The 16,109-nt window shown below is 42.9% G+C and overlaps 1 protein-coding gene and 1 long non-coding RNA gene across 7 annotated transcripts in view; one reads left to right on the forward strand and one right to left on the reverse strand.

Annotated features, from left to right (window-relative positions):
* Positions 1 to 15,296, forward strand: LOC131706793 (uncharacterized). Its single transcript, XR_009310805.1, has 3 exons — positions 1 to 807; positions 10,057 to 10,130; positions 15,232 to 15,296. It is a non-coding gene; the product is annotated as an uncharacterized LOC131706793 (long non-coding RNA).
* LOC117397851 (rho-related BTB domain-containing protein 2-like) overlaps positions 7,267 to 16,109 on the reverse strand; it is a 21,631-nt gene continuing 12,788 nt past the window's right edge. For 5 of the 6 annotated variants that reach the window (XM_034911537.2, XM_034911536.2, XM_033996765.3 and 2 more), the window contains 5 exons: positions 15,293 to 15,411; positions 14,375 to 14,525; positions 14,152 to 14,240; positions 13,595 to 13,700; positions 7,267 to 12,953 (listed from right to left, as the gene is read on the reverse strand). In XM_034911537.2, coding sequence (XP_034767428.2) covers positions 12,745 to 12,953; positions 13,595 to 13,700; positions 14,152 to 14,240; positions 14,375 to 14,525; positions 15,293 to 15,411 — 674 coding nt within the window. In that variant the 3' untranslated portion in view covers positions 7,267 to 12,744. The remainder of the gene's footprint in view (positions 12,954 to 13,594; positions 13,701 to 14,151; positions 14,241 to 14,374; positions 14,526 to 15,292; positions 15,412 to 16,109) is intronic. The other variant, XR_009310804.1, reaches the window with a different exon arrangement.

Here is a 16,109-nt window from a genome sequence, read left to right on the forward strand (position 1 = left end):
CTGGAAGATCTTGGAAGATTGTCAAAATAGGCAAATTAGTGCGATTGTCTAATTTAATCAACGACTTTAATAGGCCACACATGCAATTAATTTAAAATAGTCAGAGAAAGGGAACACACAGCCTACACATGGTAAAATGGAGGAGACTCTTTAGAAATTGTTTAAGACGCCTGATTGAAGCACAAAGTGGTCGAACATTTTCACACGAGGCCCTATTGTTTCTACATCACTGATTACTAAGTGGAAATTGAAATTCTCACACCCAGAGGTTTTCATGCAGGCGGGTATATAAAGGATATCAATGACACATCTTGAGATGTTTTAATAGATGTGCACACTGCTGGAAATCTGTGTGTTCAATTGTATATAAATTAACTTAGAAAAGGGGATATTACTGTGTGATAAAGGCTTTGTAATGTGGTTTAATCACCTAGTTGATGACCCAATTGGTTGCATATGTCACAATGTTTGTAATTAATGTTAATGAATTAAGTAATGAAGTAATTAGGCAAGTCGGTTTGGTAAATCGCTTGTGTAACGTTGTTTAGGAGGGAAAAGGCAGTTTGTCTCCAAGTCTGACTCCGTTTGTCTTTGTTAAATGAAAGTATGACTGGATGAAACGCAGGCAGTGTGTGAATTTTATTGATGTGTTTGTTTATTTATTGATGTATTGTTTGTTTTGTTTTGTTTTTGTTTGTGGCTTGGACTTCAGGCCCCGCTGGCTGGATTATCATTTGTATTTTTTCTCCAGGATTTAGGAAATAAGGACAGATTTTATAAAAAAAAATTTAAAAAATCCTCCAGATGGTAAGTTCTGCCCATGTGTTTTACGTTTTTTTTTCCATGTTTGAAATTCTAAGAGAAGAACTAAAAACAGTACCTGAGAGTCATTTGGTTTGAGTTTAGTAAAGATTCAATTATTTTGACAGAAATGTTCAGTTCTGTTGGTTTCTCAGTTAGTCATCTCTCAGCCATGCTTTATTTGCAGATTTATAAATCCCTGTTGTGTTTTTTTAATGTCAGGTTAGGTCCTGGTTTAGTGGCCGCTGCTAATCTTTTTCTGTATTGCTCTGTTGTGGAGTTGCATGCGAGGTGGAGCCCTCTCACTAGCGATATTTCATTCAGAAAGTCACCTGGGAGGCTGCCTCTCACACAGTGACTGTGTGAGACCACTCAAAGTGAACATACTAGAAATGATGAGCTGAACCACACAAGGGGTGAAACGACTGGATAACATCTTATAAAAACAACCCAACACTGGAGGCAGATTGGGTCTTTGTCGACCGGAGTACATCTGCATTTACCATTGTTTGCCATTTTTTTTTAAAAATATGCTTTACCATACTGTGTTGACTCTCTGCTCTACCATGCGTTCCCTTTGCTTCATCAGATTGCTGTGCTCTGACTATGATTATTTATTTCTTAGCAGACGCCCTTATCTAGGGAAACTTACAATTGTTACAAGATATCACATTATTTTTTACATACAATTACCCATTTATACAGTTGGGTTTTTACTGGAGCAATCTAGGTAAAGTACCTTGCTCAAGGGTACAGCAGCAGCGTCCCCCACCTGGGATTGAACCCACGACCCTCCTGTCAAGAATCCAGAGCCCTAACCACTACGCCACACTGCTGCCCCTGCTGCTATGATAAACTACAATGTGTTCCCTTTGCTTCAATAGTGCTGTGCTTTGACACTGGTAAACTTGTACAAGTAAAAAAATACTCAAGTCTTGGTGGATCCTCCTTAAGAGCTTTCTGAGGGAAACGTTTCAGCCTCACGGTGTCTCTTTTGTTGCATCTCCCTCCGCCTCGGCGAAACTGGCTGCGGAGACACTCCGTGGGAGAAAACCTGGAGGCTTCCCTCAAAGTGACAGGGCCGATCCGGCTCGAAATCTCTTCCCCCGTAAGGAGAGGCAGCTCGGTACAAACAAAGGCAAGGAGCGCTCTGCCCAGAGAGAGTGGGCTGCAGAGAGAGCCCTTGCTCCCGTGGGCTGTGCTAGCTTATCAACGCTGTTTCATCAGCAGCCGCTCGTAGGAAGGGAAAAGGGGTCACATTTAAATCTCTCTCTCTCTCGCGCTCTCTCTCTCTCTCCACCCCCAGACGTTTCACTAAACCATACAAATCACTGAAAGAGAGTGAGGCACAGAGAGAGAGAGAAAGCTATTAGCAGCCTTTATCTGTGCAGCGTAGAAGAGTTTGACAGAGATCAAGGTAGAAGTAGATCTAATCTCAATAATGGTTTAATCCCCTCTCCCCTTGCCCACAGGCTCATCACCGCTTTAGACAAACACTGCGGCTTATTCCTAATCCGATAGGAATATCTGAGGAGGTGTTTCAACAGGTCCGGGATCCAAACTTCCCGTGGCTTATAATTCTGCTGCAGGATATTGATTGATTTCCAGGACTGCCACCCTCACAGCAAACCCCTGTTCATTGCAACAATAGCAAAGCAAGGCAAGGCCAATTAGACATTGCATTTGTTTTCTGACTAACTGTTCCTGTTTAAAAAGCAGCTAGGAAACTCCAGCTATTTGAACTATACTATAACTTTGTTATTTTCTTCTTCTTTAGAAACACTCGGTTATATTATTTTCTGTTTCAGTCATCCCGTAAACATTCAGAAGTTTCCCAGATTTCTAACATGTGATCTCTCTAGGTACAGCTGGCACACCGGAGTGTAACCCGCTAAACTGCTCCCCCCTGCAACACTCTGCCCCCAGCGGATGGAAGAAATACATCAGTAAGTAAGACCACGTAGAGCAGTGATGATATTTTCATGCATTCTCGGAGTTGCAGGGGGGGAGCAGTTTAGCGGTTACACTCTGGTGTGCCAGCTGTACCGCGAGAGAAGACGTGTTTGAGATCACTGTTTATTTATTTATTTATTTCTTAGCAGACGCCCTTATCCAGGGCAACTTACAATTGTTACAAGATATCACATTATTTTTACATACAATCACCCATTTATACAGTTGTTTTTTTACTGGAGCAATCTAGGTAAAGTACCTTGCTCAAGGGTACAGCAGCAGTGTCCCCCACTTGGGATTGAACCCACGACCCTCCGGTCAAGCTTGGATACCGCAACCCCCGCTGCATGTGGTCACTGCTGGTCAGAAGCAAGGAATACATTGCAATTGATTGCTTTGGATAGCAGTTAACAGGTTTCAACAGAGAACTCAGTTGGCTCAAAGATATTTCCCACACAGCTGGAAAGGAAGTGGAGAGTGGATATAGTGTAGGAGACGCTTCTTCACACACAGAGTGGTGAGGGGCTGGAACCTGGTTAGGAGGCTCACGCTGAATCACTGGGATCCTTTAAGATTCGACTCAGCTACTCAGAACCGGACGAGGGCAGATGGGCTGAAGGACTTCCTCTCGCTGGGAAAGGTTCTTCTGTTTCTACAGGATGTTTGTGTAAATCAGGGGTGTAAGTGGTCCACTTGAGCTGCAGTGACGTGGTTTGTAACCTGAAAAGACCCAACGTGACTAATATTCAGCCAGGGAGGAAAGCTTTTTATTAAGATATCAAAGGCACTTACAAAGCAAAATGATGCAACGCTCGTTAACAAGACATTGTAAAAAAGAAAATCACTGTCACAATACAGTGGAAATATGTAAATCAGAAGGCTATGAACCACAAGCAAGTAACAAAAACATGGCAGCCATTCCTCTGGGGAATTCGCTCTGCTATACAAACGTGTCTTCACAGGAATTCATACAGAGAGGTTCATAACACAAGCCAGAGCTAATCTGCAGGTTTAAACGGGATTCAAAGAATGGCTGTGTAAGTGTTTAGCAATGACTAACACAGGTGTTGCCTCAGTGACACCAGCAGCCTTATCGCCGGACCCCCTTTCGCTGTGATGCGTTGAAATTGCATCGTGGTTTGAACTGGATAGGTGCCGTGGTAACCTTCTGTATATAAAAGCAAAGGAGTTTTTCAGCCAAGCCGTACTGACAGAGAGACGGACTCCAAATACCTTGAGAGGAATCATTTGTGCTAAAAAAAAAAAAAAAACGGTCACACAGATGCAGTGGCAGGCCTGCCCCAAATATGATCTCTTTACTACCAGTGAAAAACGACTGTATTTTTAATGATAGTATTGTAAAGTAACATGCAGCAGTATAATAAAAGCCAATTAAAATGCCCTAATAATAATAATAATAATAATAATAATAATAATAATAATAATAATGCATCATGTATTTGATCACGTCTGGTGCTTACAAATGCTGTTAAGTAACAGTTTTGTGTTTTGGACTTTTAAATAGAATCTGAATTAATGTTCTAAAATGTTATTTATGGACCGTTCTGTCCACCTGAAAAGCCCACGCTTCACGTTGACCCCACAATCGCGTGACGTGCGATTAGTCGACTGTCAGTTTCTGAGGTCGGTTGTCACTTTTCTATCGGACTGGTCGACAGTTCAGTGTTTCTCTTAATGGACAGCGAACAGAACCTGAGAGAGAGAGAGAGAGAGAGAGAGAGAGAGAGAGAGAGAGAGAGAGAGAGAGAGAGAGAGAGAGAGAGAGAGAGAGAGAGAGGGAGGGGGGGGGGGGGGGATAATAATAAAACTACTTTGATCGGAACGAATGCATCGCCTCAGCAATACCTATGTTGTTAGAAACCGCAATGTTGTTTGAAACTCCAAATATATAAGTCCCATTGTGTTTCAGAGGCGAGTAAATAAAGTTCCTATTGATTTTGATCCGAAGCGTAATCTGTTTTTCTGTCTGCCAACAACTTTGGCAATAACAGAGGATAATGCGCGACGGCACTGCAGATAATTCGACTATATATCACGCCACGGTTAGGACTGGAAGCCTCCAAAGCGATAGATCATGTTTCACCCAGATTGCTTAGCGATGGAATTCAGAGACCGGCTCCCAAATTCAACTAGCTTTCAATTTTAGTTTTCATTTTTATATACAGTATATATATTATTTTTTTTTTTAGCTTACTGAAGCAATTTTAAGGGCCACTGTTGGCCGATCTTTCTCTCATTTTAAAGGGTTTCTACACCGCTTATCGGCCGTGCTTCTCGCATTGAATTCATCCAAGGCTTAATGGAATCCATCCTGTTGTTCTGTTTCTGGAACTGAAGTATCTGAATAATTGGTTCCATGCATTTACTGAAAATACACGTGTTAAGAAGCGGATAGATGAGAGACCTGTGCGGGCTAATGGAGGTGTAAAATGGGTCAGGTTTACATAAAGACGTGTTTGCTACAGTTACTTTAAAAGACCACAATGGGGATTAAAAAAATAAATAAATCAATCAAAAATATATATATTTTTTCTTTTAGATTATCAACCGCACAATATATATATATATATATATATATATATATATATATATATATATATATATATATATATATATATATATATATATATATCTCCGTTATTTGTAACACATAAATAAACATGTTATTGATTATGCTGTTAAGTTACAGATCATTATAACATAATAAGACTACCATGATACACTTTTGACATGGTTTGTAATCAGTTATAACGGATATAGTCGGTCTGCCTGTCTCTGTCTGTCTCACGGTACACACTCTTGCCATTAAATTAAATGTTAAATTCGCGGAAAACGTAGTGCAATGGCGCCATCTTGTGGCTAGTCTGAAGTGCAACAGCCACTGCGTTCAGCGCTAGTTAATAGAATGACTCTATCAGTGATGCAGTGCGGGTCCGGTGCTTGAGGTCTGGTCCCCGCGGCTTTGTAGATATTATAGAATTAACTCCCAATTCTGCATTACAGATAATTGAGACAATAACAATAATAATAACAATAATAATAATAATAATAATAATAATAATAATAATAATAATAATAATAATAATAATAATAATAATAATACTGCGAACATGCGAAAACTACAAAGAGGCTGTAATTCAATATGTTAACAGAACATTATTCAGCAGGTTTCATTCATAAGAAGAACATAAGAAAGTTTTCAAACGAGAGGAGGCCCCATTCAGCCCATCTTGCTTTGGTTGTTAGTAGCTTATTGATCCCAGAATCTCATCAAGCAGCTTCTTGAAGGATCCCAGGGTGTCAGCTTCAACAACTGACACCCTGGGAAGCAGAATTAATTCATTCTATCGGGCGACGCAATCTAATGATCGCTGCTGATGGGCTTTTTTTGAATGCAAATGCTCCAGGCTTCAGCGGTCAGAGCTCTGTGTTTGCTGGGATAGCGAGTAAACCTGGGGATTGACAATCTGTTCGGAAACCACAGCAGACCGTTCTGGAGAAAAACACGCAAGATAATGTTAAGCAGGAGAGTCAAGACATCTTACGAGCATGCAGACGTGTTAAAGTCGATCTTTAACTAGCCTTTCGTTGCATGGTGTTGCTGTGTGCGCTCTGAGCTGTTAAATGTAAATATTATTTGCAAATTTGCAGCAGGATTTGCAATGGCTGTGTCAGCCTGTTCTCTCTGGCTGCTAACCTTTTGTAAAACCAGTGAACTGTGCGAAATCATTTTACAAGGAACACATCTTGAGACGCTACACAGATGCGCAGTACTGGAGCGCCCTCTCGTGGTGTTTAAGTTACAGTGGTTTGTTTTTTTAGCATCAAAATCTGATTGCAAACATTTTAAATATTGCATAACTAAATGCATATAAATCATAATAAGGTAAGGGGCATAAAAAAACAAATTGAACCTAGTTAGTCTTTAAAAAAAAAAAAATCCTAGGGTGGCAGTATTAAGATCCGCCACTGTTTAGAGCATTAAAATAGAGCCCAGTGCAGCATGTGTACAGTGTAAGACTTTTGGAAATCATGGTGCACGTGAACACATCAGCATTGTACTAATTTATAGAGTAACAGTGCTTTATGGGACGGCTTCTCAAGATGTCTGCTAAATAAAAATATAAAAGAAATGCATTTAATTTAGACAGACTCTACAAGCAATCAAATCCATCCGTGTTTTTGTGCGCGCGTGCGGTTAGAATCGAGCTTGACTCTGAATAAGCGGGACGTCTAGTGAAAAATAATGAAAACGCTGCTTAAAAATGTAATGAGCCGCCTTGATAAACGACTGGACCAAAACCATGCAAGGAAAACCAACGCACCAGCGAGGTCTCAAATAAGCGCACTTTGCAGGTGATGGGGATCTCGCGTTTATGTCACTCCTGAGAGATTACTGTAATGCTGAAATGAAAGGATATTCCCTCCCATTTGGACAGAATGTTCAACCATGAAAAGCTCACTGCGTCAATAAAACAGCCAGGCAGACAGTTTCTCTCTAACCCTATTTATTACATAAACATTACAACTCCAGTACAACGCAGACAAAACATTCCATTTTTTTTGTATTTTTAATTTGAATTCACAGTTCATTTATCATCACAATGTTAATACAGTATTGTGACTGTTTAGCTAAAGCGTGTCCCGTCTCTCTGCGTATCTGTTTTCTCTACAGCAGTGTACCGTGAATCTTTAACACACACACACACTGATCATAGACACGCAGAACCAGCTCCTAAGCTTCTGAGCGTCTTATTTTTTTGTAGTTATATACCTGGATACTAGACCTGGTTTGTGGTTTGCACTGAAAGTTGCCCTGTCTAGCTAACAATCCTACCTCTAACGCATCTCAGAAGAAGGAGCTACCAAACAGGTAACATATCATGCTTAAAGCACTGACAGGAAATGCAGCGTTTTCCTATACCTGAGCGAGAGAGCACCCAAAAACGAACAGATAACTAAATAAATGAGCTCAAGTTGTCTGTTTTGATGTCGTCATTAGGTGACTTGTTTATTTTTTTAAATAAGAATGTTATGTGCTTCCTGTGCTCTGGGTCTCATCACGGAATCGGTCGTCCAGGCGGTGCGGTGCTGTGCATGGGAGCCTTGGTGATGTTTATCCAAACCGTACCAGGGGTGGTTTATCGCGGGGTAACAGGATTTGGAAAGAGAATGGGAGAGATTCCTCTCTTTCAGTAATAAACTCTAATAAGTTTTACCCCAAACCCCCTTTTTTATACAAAGCTTCTATTCATGGCAATGTTTGTCATTGTGTTTTTACATATTTCTTTTAGTGTTTCTGAATCACTATTAAAGTCAGCGGGTGGGTTTGTTGGCTGTTTTGGGTGACCAGTTTGTTACATAAATCTACGACCCTGTCTGTCTGTTTTCCCTACCGTTGCGAAGCTCTGTATACGTTTTCAGATCAGTCCGACAGCGTTTAGGAGTTAGAAGCCTCACAAGCGTTCACTGAAGCAAAGATCCACACAAGAGAACGCATATAAAAACAGCACAAGAGCAACACAAGCAAGTCTGAGCTGCACTGCACCCTGAGGAGGGCGTTCTCAAAGCATGGGACCTTACGCTGTCCACGAAATCAAGATCTGGACCTCAATGAAGCAGATCACACCCTGCTCATAATCAAAGCGTATCTTAAAGTAAAACATGAAATACATTCAAATAAAAAGTAGATTTATACTTTTGAAATTTGTAAAAGCGAGTACATTTACTCAAAAAACATTTTGAAAACAACATTGTGACAGACTGACACATCTGACTAGCATGTTATTTTACAGTACCACTGTACAGTATAGCACGACTCTGGTTAGCTAAAATAATAATAATAATAATAATAATAATAATAATAATAATAATAATAATCATCATTTTATAAAGCACCTTTCATGACAAGTCATCACAAAGCACTATAGATAAGAACACAAATAAAAATAGACAATCAGAAAATATCAAACATTAAATTAAAAAAAGCCAGTTTAAACAAATACGTTTTTAAGGCGAGATTTAAAAACACCCCAGGATTGAGAGTCCCTCATTTCATTGGGAAAGGCGTGCCACAACCTCAGGGCACCGGAACAGAAGCCCGATCACCCACAGTTCAGAGTCGGGTCGTGGGGGGGCACATAAGAGTCCGACATCAGTGGACCGCAAGTTGAGCCAATGAAAGGATCCCAGAACAGGGGTCATAGTGAAAACCCTGGCCGACACTGTGCTCCAATCACAGCAGGGGTCATAGTGAAAACCCTGGCCGATGCTGTGCTCCAATCACAGCAGGGGTCATAGTGAAAACCCTGGCCGACGCTGTGCTCCAATCACAGCAGGGGTCATAGTGAAAACCCTGGCCGATGCTGTGCTCCAATCACAGCAGGGGTCATAGTGAAAACCCTGGCCGACGCTGTGCTCCAATCACAGCAGGGGTCATAGTGAAAACCCTGGCCGATGCTGTGCTCCAATCACAGCAGGGGTCATAGTGAAAACCCTGGCCGACGCTGTGCTCCAATCACAGCAGGGGTCATAGTGAAAACCCTGGCTGACGCTGTGCTCCAATCACAGCAGGGGTCATAGTGAAAACCCTGGCCGACGCTGTTCTCCAATCACAGCAGGGGTCATAGTGAAAACCCTGGCCGACGCTGTGCTCCAATCACAGCAGGGGTCATAGTGAAAACCCTGGCCGACGCTGTGCTCCAATCACAGCAGTGACAGCACTGGGTCCATTCAGTGAACTCTTTCGGAATCCGTGCATTCCGACTGAGCATTCTGTCACATGTCTGGGGGGTGTGATGTAGAAATGGCATAAGCATGCTGCTCTGGAAAGGCTCCTGAGAGTTACTGGACCTGTAATAACTCTGAGCAAACATTTCTAACTGATACTGGTGGCGCACATGTTCAAGTTCACTCTTAACAGACTTCAGAAATGTTTGGTTGAAGCAACATTAAATGGATACTCTATACAATGTAAATGTTTCTGATATTGAATTTCTTACCTGTGTAATATTCAATGATATGTGTTCTGTGTAAATATCTAGTGTGGATTTTGCTTATTTGCCATGCATATTAACCAGTCCAAAAAATGAGCCAAGGTGCTGCTTCTGAAAAGACTCCTTAAGGGTGCATGGGGAAGCATACCAGTGCTGCACAGGATTTAGGGGACAGTGCTTCACCTATGGGGTTCAGCGTAAAGCGCAACGCTAATATGCTTCCCCAATCTCACCTCAGAAAATCAGCTTTGAGGAGTTTTTTTTTTTTTTTTTTTTTCTGAAACAGAACCAGCGGTTGAAAAAAAGGAAAATGATTTCTGGAATAGTCCGAAAGCATGCAAAATACCGACGTCCCAAAACGTGAGTGTAATTCTCTTTCTCTGTTTCTCCTTAGATTGTGTGCCAAGTTCACGAATGTCCTTTCTCCATTTCTGTCCAGCCACCTCACTTCAGTTTTAAAAACAGCCTCGCTGGTTAAAAAAAAAAACCTCCCAGGGATTGCTAGTAAGCCTGGTCAGCAAAGAACTACAATAGAGAAGCGTGGAGAACACACACGTGTGTGTGAAATGAATTAGGACGTGCAGTGCCCTGTAACTGCAATTCAAGATGCTTAAAAACATGGCATAAAGCCACCATTAAATACAAGATTTCAGTGTTTGATGCGCTACACACTGTGGGAAACACCAGAAAACACCTAAACTCGCATGCAAGCCACACAAGACCTGACTTAGCAGACAACCCTGACTTCTCACGGGCACAGAAAGTGTACCGACATCGTGCTGCACGTCAACAGGATTCGAAATACAAAGCTGCGCAACTACCGTGAATTTACAATGCAGGTGACAGTCCCCAAGCCGAGATAATATTTCAGTTCACTGCCCCAGGTATCTCATCTTCATTTAGCACTTCAGTTTAATTAAGGCTTTCAAATTGAGCGTGGTACTGTGTAGTCAAAACATTTGCAAAAGATAGCAGGTGCTGTCCAAGTCTGGCATTTTAATGAAATCTCATTCGTTTCAGAATCTCCCACTGCCTTGTCCTTAACTCTAACAGCTGAGCTAGGTTCAGGTGGCTCAGTTTTTCACATTCACAGCTTTGTAAACATGAACTTCAATACCCTGTAAAGTCTAGATATATTCACACTTTTCCCCTGGGGCTGGCCGTTCCATGAACATTTTACATTTGGTTAAATTGTTTAAGTCAATATCAGCCCACTGGTAAGACTTTATGATGATCAAACTTCTGTGTCTTATAATAGAGCCCTCGCCACAAAGACCTTTAGCAAGATACTCACAATATATCACCAACTGCCTAGCATAGACAGGAAACTGAACAATTCTACACGCAGTGATCAATAGGGGATGAGGCTTCCCTTCCCAAACGATGTTCAGTGGCAAGGCAGTATTGACCTGACGACAGCTCCAGCACTGGGGCAGCTACTGTGGGATGATGCTGCCATTGGTGGAATGGCTTCCTATTTTAGCATGCTACTGCTCTCACAATAGCATGAACACAAACACACTCCAGTCTACTCCATGCCACCTCTGCAGGAGCCCCGCCCATTGTGTCGCCATGGTAGTATTTGAAATTCTAATGGCCACGCCTCCACACTGTGATGTTCCATGTGACTCCATGGCTTGTATTTTGGCTGGCGGCGTTGGAGCAAGGCAGCGGTGACTGCGTACGGCTAGACAGGAAACGGCAAACAACCCAGAATCCGGGGGAATACATCCAGCGAGGGTCAGCCATCCAGCTGTGTTCAAATCCAGCGCGTGATAATTCAGATCAAACGTTACTGTGGGCGGTCCCATAGCTTGCCCCCTTCAGGGTGGTGCAGAAGGCAGTGGACCATGAGAAGGGGCAGCTTGGCGTGGGTATGAACTATCCCAGTGATCTCAACTAACGCATTCTTTTTCTTGTTTAGAATCGCTCTGGATCTCATTTTCTGTTTAATCGCATCCCGGTGACTTTGTTTTAAAACCTAAAGCTTCCTTTGTTTGGCCTCTATGGTGCTCTGAAACCTGTATCCTGTCTTGGTTCAGCCGGCACACCAGAGTGTAACCATTAACCTGTCCCCCTCCCGCCTGCGACACTCTGCCCCTAGATGATGTAAGACGTGATATTTCTTACTGACTGATTTGGGGGTCAACTCAAGGCTGCGCCCCCTGATAAAAGGAGCAAACTGATCCCTACTATCCTCTTCCCCGTAGTCTACTAACACTGCATAACTGGCAAAGAGTTCTTCCAATTGTCCAACGCGCCAGCACTGTCTAAATAGAGGCCCTGGAGTAGAATGGAACTAGCTGGCCTTCTGAAAGCTATTGGTTTGGAAAATCGAATTACTATCAAACTGTTAATATAATTACAATCACAACAACCCCCTCCCTAGAATTGAACTGATATAATTAAACAGTTAAGAATGCCCTTTCTCTATGACAAAGGGGGAGCCAATGAGTATTTCGCACAAAAGGACAGGTCACCAGAAGCTGTCGACGGAAACGCTTAGAGAAATAATGGTCGTGCTGTAATCCCAACACTGGCTGACACACTGACACTGGCACAGTGGGACCCAGATACAAATGTTTCAGGCTTGGGGGTCCAAAGAGTGTCAGGGTGACGATGTGGAGGTGGGATGGGGGGGTTTTGGGGGTATGGTAAGGCTTGGAGTTTTATTATGATGTATCTCCACAACTTGGAGAGCACTGTACATTATCAGGATGTCGTTCTTGAAGAAATCCTTTCCAGTAACCAGGGCTCCTGTTACCCCAGTACACAAACCTCCAACAACACAGACCAGCTGCACGGACTCTCTTTCTGAAGAGTGAGAAACACCGGCCACAGTCACGCATTCGCCACAGATCTCAAAGCCCAGGCCCTGTGAGCGGCATTATCGCCATGGCTACCAACACGCCCCCCCCATCCCCCACCCCCTTTGGAACGTCTACCGGGAGAAGGCGGAGCTTCTGAGAGTCAATCAAACGACGGCAGAGGAGCTGTGGGAGGAGGAAGAGGAGGAGGAGGCGGGGGAAGGAGAGCTCCAGAAGAGCCACTTGCGCTTGGACTGCCGTTTCTGACAGAGGTAGTCCTCTTTCTCGCGCTCCCGGCGGGCGCGCTGGTAATGGTCATCTTCCTTCAGGTACCAGACCGGCGGCCAGCGGTGCTTCTCAAAGTGCTCCTGGTTCTCTGGAAGACAAAGACGTAGAGATGTGCTATGAAAACGACCAGGCTAGGCGTCCGAGTCGTGACGGGTCTATCCTTATACAGTGTGATCATCACACAAGTCCTGAGCTCGCTGCCAGCCTTATACTTGGACCAAGGAATATGAAATTATTATTATTATTTATTTCTTAGCAGACACCCTTATCCAGGGCGACTTACAAGATATCACATTATTTTTTACATACAATTACCCATTTATACAGTTGGGTTTTTACTGGAGCAATCTAGGTAAAGTACCTTGCTCAAGAGTACAGCAGCAGTGTCCCCCACCTGGGATTGAACCCACGACCCTCCGGTCAAGAGTCCAGAGCCCTAACCACTACTCCACACTGCTGCCCCTGCTATATAAGGATTTCCACCTAAACCTATTAAAACCAACATATCTCTTTGGTAATGTCTTTCAGCTATTATAAATCTATTAGCTGATGATTACAGTAGCTTAAAAGTTGTGCCAACTTGAAATAGGAATTAAGAATAATTAAAACCGATTAAAAATCACATGCAATTCTCTTGATTGTTGAAATAAAGCCTGGTTTGAACATCAGCTTAAAAATGACAAACTCTCACACAGTAAGCATTACCACAAATCAACGCGCGGTACGTACCGGACGATTTGGCCTTCATCTCTCTTGGAAACTTGCGGCAGACGTTGTTGTAGTTGGTGCAGATGTGATGGAGGCACCAGTCTGTGAGCTGGTGGGCACAGTGAAACTGATGAGGCAGAGAAAGAGAGGGCGGGATGAAACGACTACAACTGTTGAATCGGCCCCCCAAAAAAACGAACAATCCCACTAGTCATGTGACAGCCGGTCACGCAAATAAATCAAAACAACACATCAAGGCACAGGCACGTTCCACGTACCCAAAATAGCATGCCTGGACATTTTAGTGTATGTATAGCAAATAAGGGCTGTGCTTCAGTGCATATATCGGTTCAAATCATTTTGCTCGATGCATCTTGAGAAAGTTGGTTGCAGCAGGAGCCCTGTGATTGAATTCAGTTCAATGTAGTTTCTCGTCCTGACGATGGGATGAAATATGCTGCACTCCTATCTAAACTGCATGCGTGTCCCTTAACGTTTCCCCCAGGATCAACCCCACTGTGCTGATACAGGCCGAGCCCCTCCACCCGCTCCCTCCCCCGAGACACAGCACCCCCTACCTGTGCCATCTCCAGGTACACCAGCACATCTCCATCGACGTCGGCTCCCATCAGCGCTGACTCCATCAGCACTGTCACTGTGTACAGCTCTGCAACATTACAAAAACCACTGTGAGGCTGCACACAGGTCTCCAGCACAAATCACACACCATCACAAGCACAGCACAGAGATCTGCAACACAAGACCCGCACACATCACACACGCCACCACAAGACGCTGTACCTGTGAGCGCAACGAGGTGCGGCAGACACAGGCGGTTTGCCAGCACTATGAGCTCCATGGCATCGAGGTCGGGCCGCGAGCAGAACTGCCCCGTGTACAGATACTCCAGCACGGCCCGCATGCAGCTCTGAGTGGTGTTGGGGAACAGCACCTGCAACACAAACAACAGCATCACACTGTCCCTCTATCACAGACTCACACGTTTAGCAGAACACAACTTTAATGAACAGTTGTGAATACAATTGACGATGGGAAAATGTTGAAATGACCGCAGTGGACGGATTCGATTTGTGGCGTCTTGCCCACCGGGCTTAGTGAGACGGTCGCCTAAGAGATATTTTAAGGGCAACAGGAATTTATACCATGAGAGAAGTGACATAGCCCTAGGGCTCTCTCCTCCACCTCTATTATTATTATTATTATTATTATTATTATTATTATTATTATTTATTTCTTAGCAGATGCCCTTATCCAGAGCGACTTACAATTGTTACAAGTTATCACATTATTTTTACATACAATTACCCATTTATATAGTTGGGTTTTTTACTGGAGCAATCTAGGTAAAGTGCCTTGCTCAAGGGTACAGCAGCAGTGTCCCCCATCTGGGGCTGAACCCACGACCCTCCAGTCAAGAGTCCAGAGCCCTAAACACTACTGTGTTATTTCTTAGGACCGGGTGTATTATCGTATGGAGTCAGTGACCCGCCACAATAGAGCACAAACTGTACTGAAAACCTTTAGATAGAAGAAAAAGGCTTAACACAAGAAATGTATTGAAATGCAAGCCTGGTGGTTATTATTGAACTGTCAATACATAACCACTGATGCATTATTTTCCTTTCTTTTTGATACAGCCGTTTATAAATTCTGGAAATGCTGAAAAGAAAGTTAATGAGTTTGGGGGTCGGGACTCACCTCCTTCGTGGAGCTCTCCATGAAGGGACCCCCGAACATGGCAGCCATCCAATCGCAGCTGGAGATTAACAGGGGTTTGTGAGCGAGGATCGTCCCGTCATCCAACTTGAACACCACGTCTGAGGAGAGGGGAGCAGCGAATCAATGCTGCCATTCCACAACACACAACGAGCGCCAGGGCTGCTGGTTTGAGTTTAATTTCAACGTTTTAAATGTTTTAAACTTTTTAAGGAATGTCTGTAACCAATCAGAAAAATCATTTTAAGAAGCCTTTTTGCAGCATGTATCTGTGTGTGTGTAAGACTATACAGCTCTGGACAAAAGTTTTGCATCCCCCTCTATATAGAATGAACTCTTTTTGCTTCATAAAGTCGAATGAAACCTGCTGAATAATGTTAATATATTGAATCACACACCGCTTTGTAGTTTTCCATATACTTTTAAAATTTGACATTTCGAAACCTAACATGAAATACTGTACTACTATTATGGCTTCCGGTAGACTTTTGCAAAATCATTTTGTAGTTTCTTTCTTTACATGATGTTAAATAAAAGACCAAAATGATGTTCATATAGTTGTTAAATGTTCTCAATCCTAAAGTTGTAGGTGATGCTAAACTTCTGATCATAGCTGTACATACCCCCACCAAGGATTTATATATAACATTTCCATCAATGAGCATCAAGCAGCTCTCTAGCTATGCATGTAAAATGTAACCACCTCCATACATGTCAAGCAGACAATGTGCTATCAATGTATCCATCACAGTAATGACTTTTCTAGACCGCAATTTAAATACAACAAGGATTTTTCTGT

Source organism: Acipenser ruthenus, chromosome 37 (assembly GCF_902713425.1).
Source record: "Acipenser ruthenus chromosome 37, fAciRut3.2 maternal haplotype, whole genome shotgun sequence".
NCBI classification, from domain to species: domain Eukaryota; kingdom Metazoa; phylum Chordata; class Actinopteri; order Acipenseriformes; family Acipenseridae; genus Acipenser; species Acipenser ruthenus.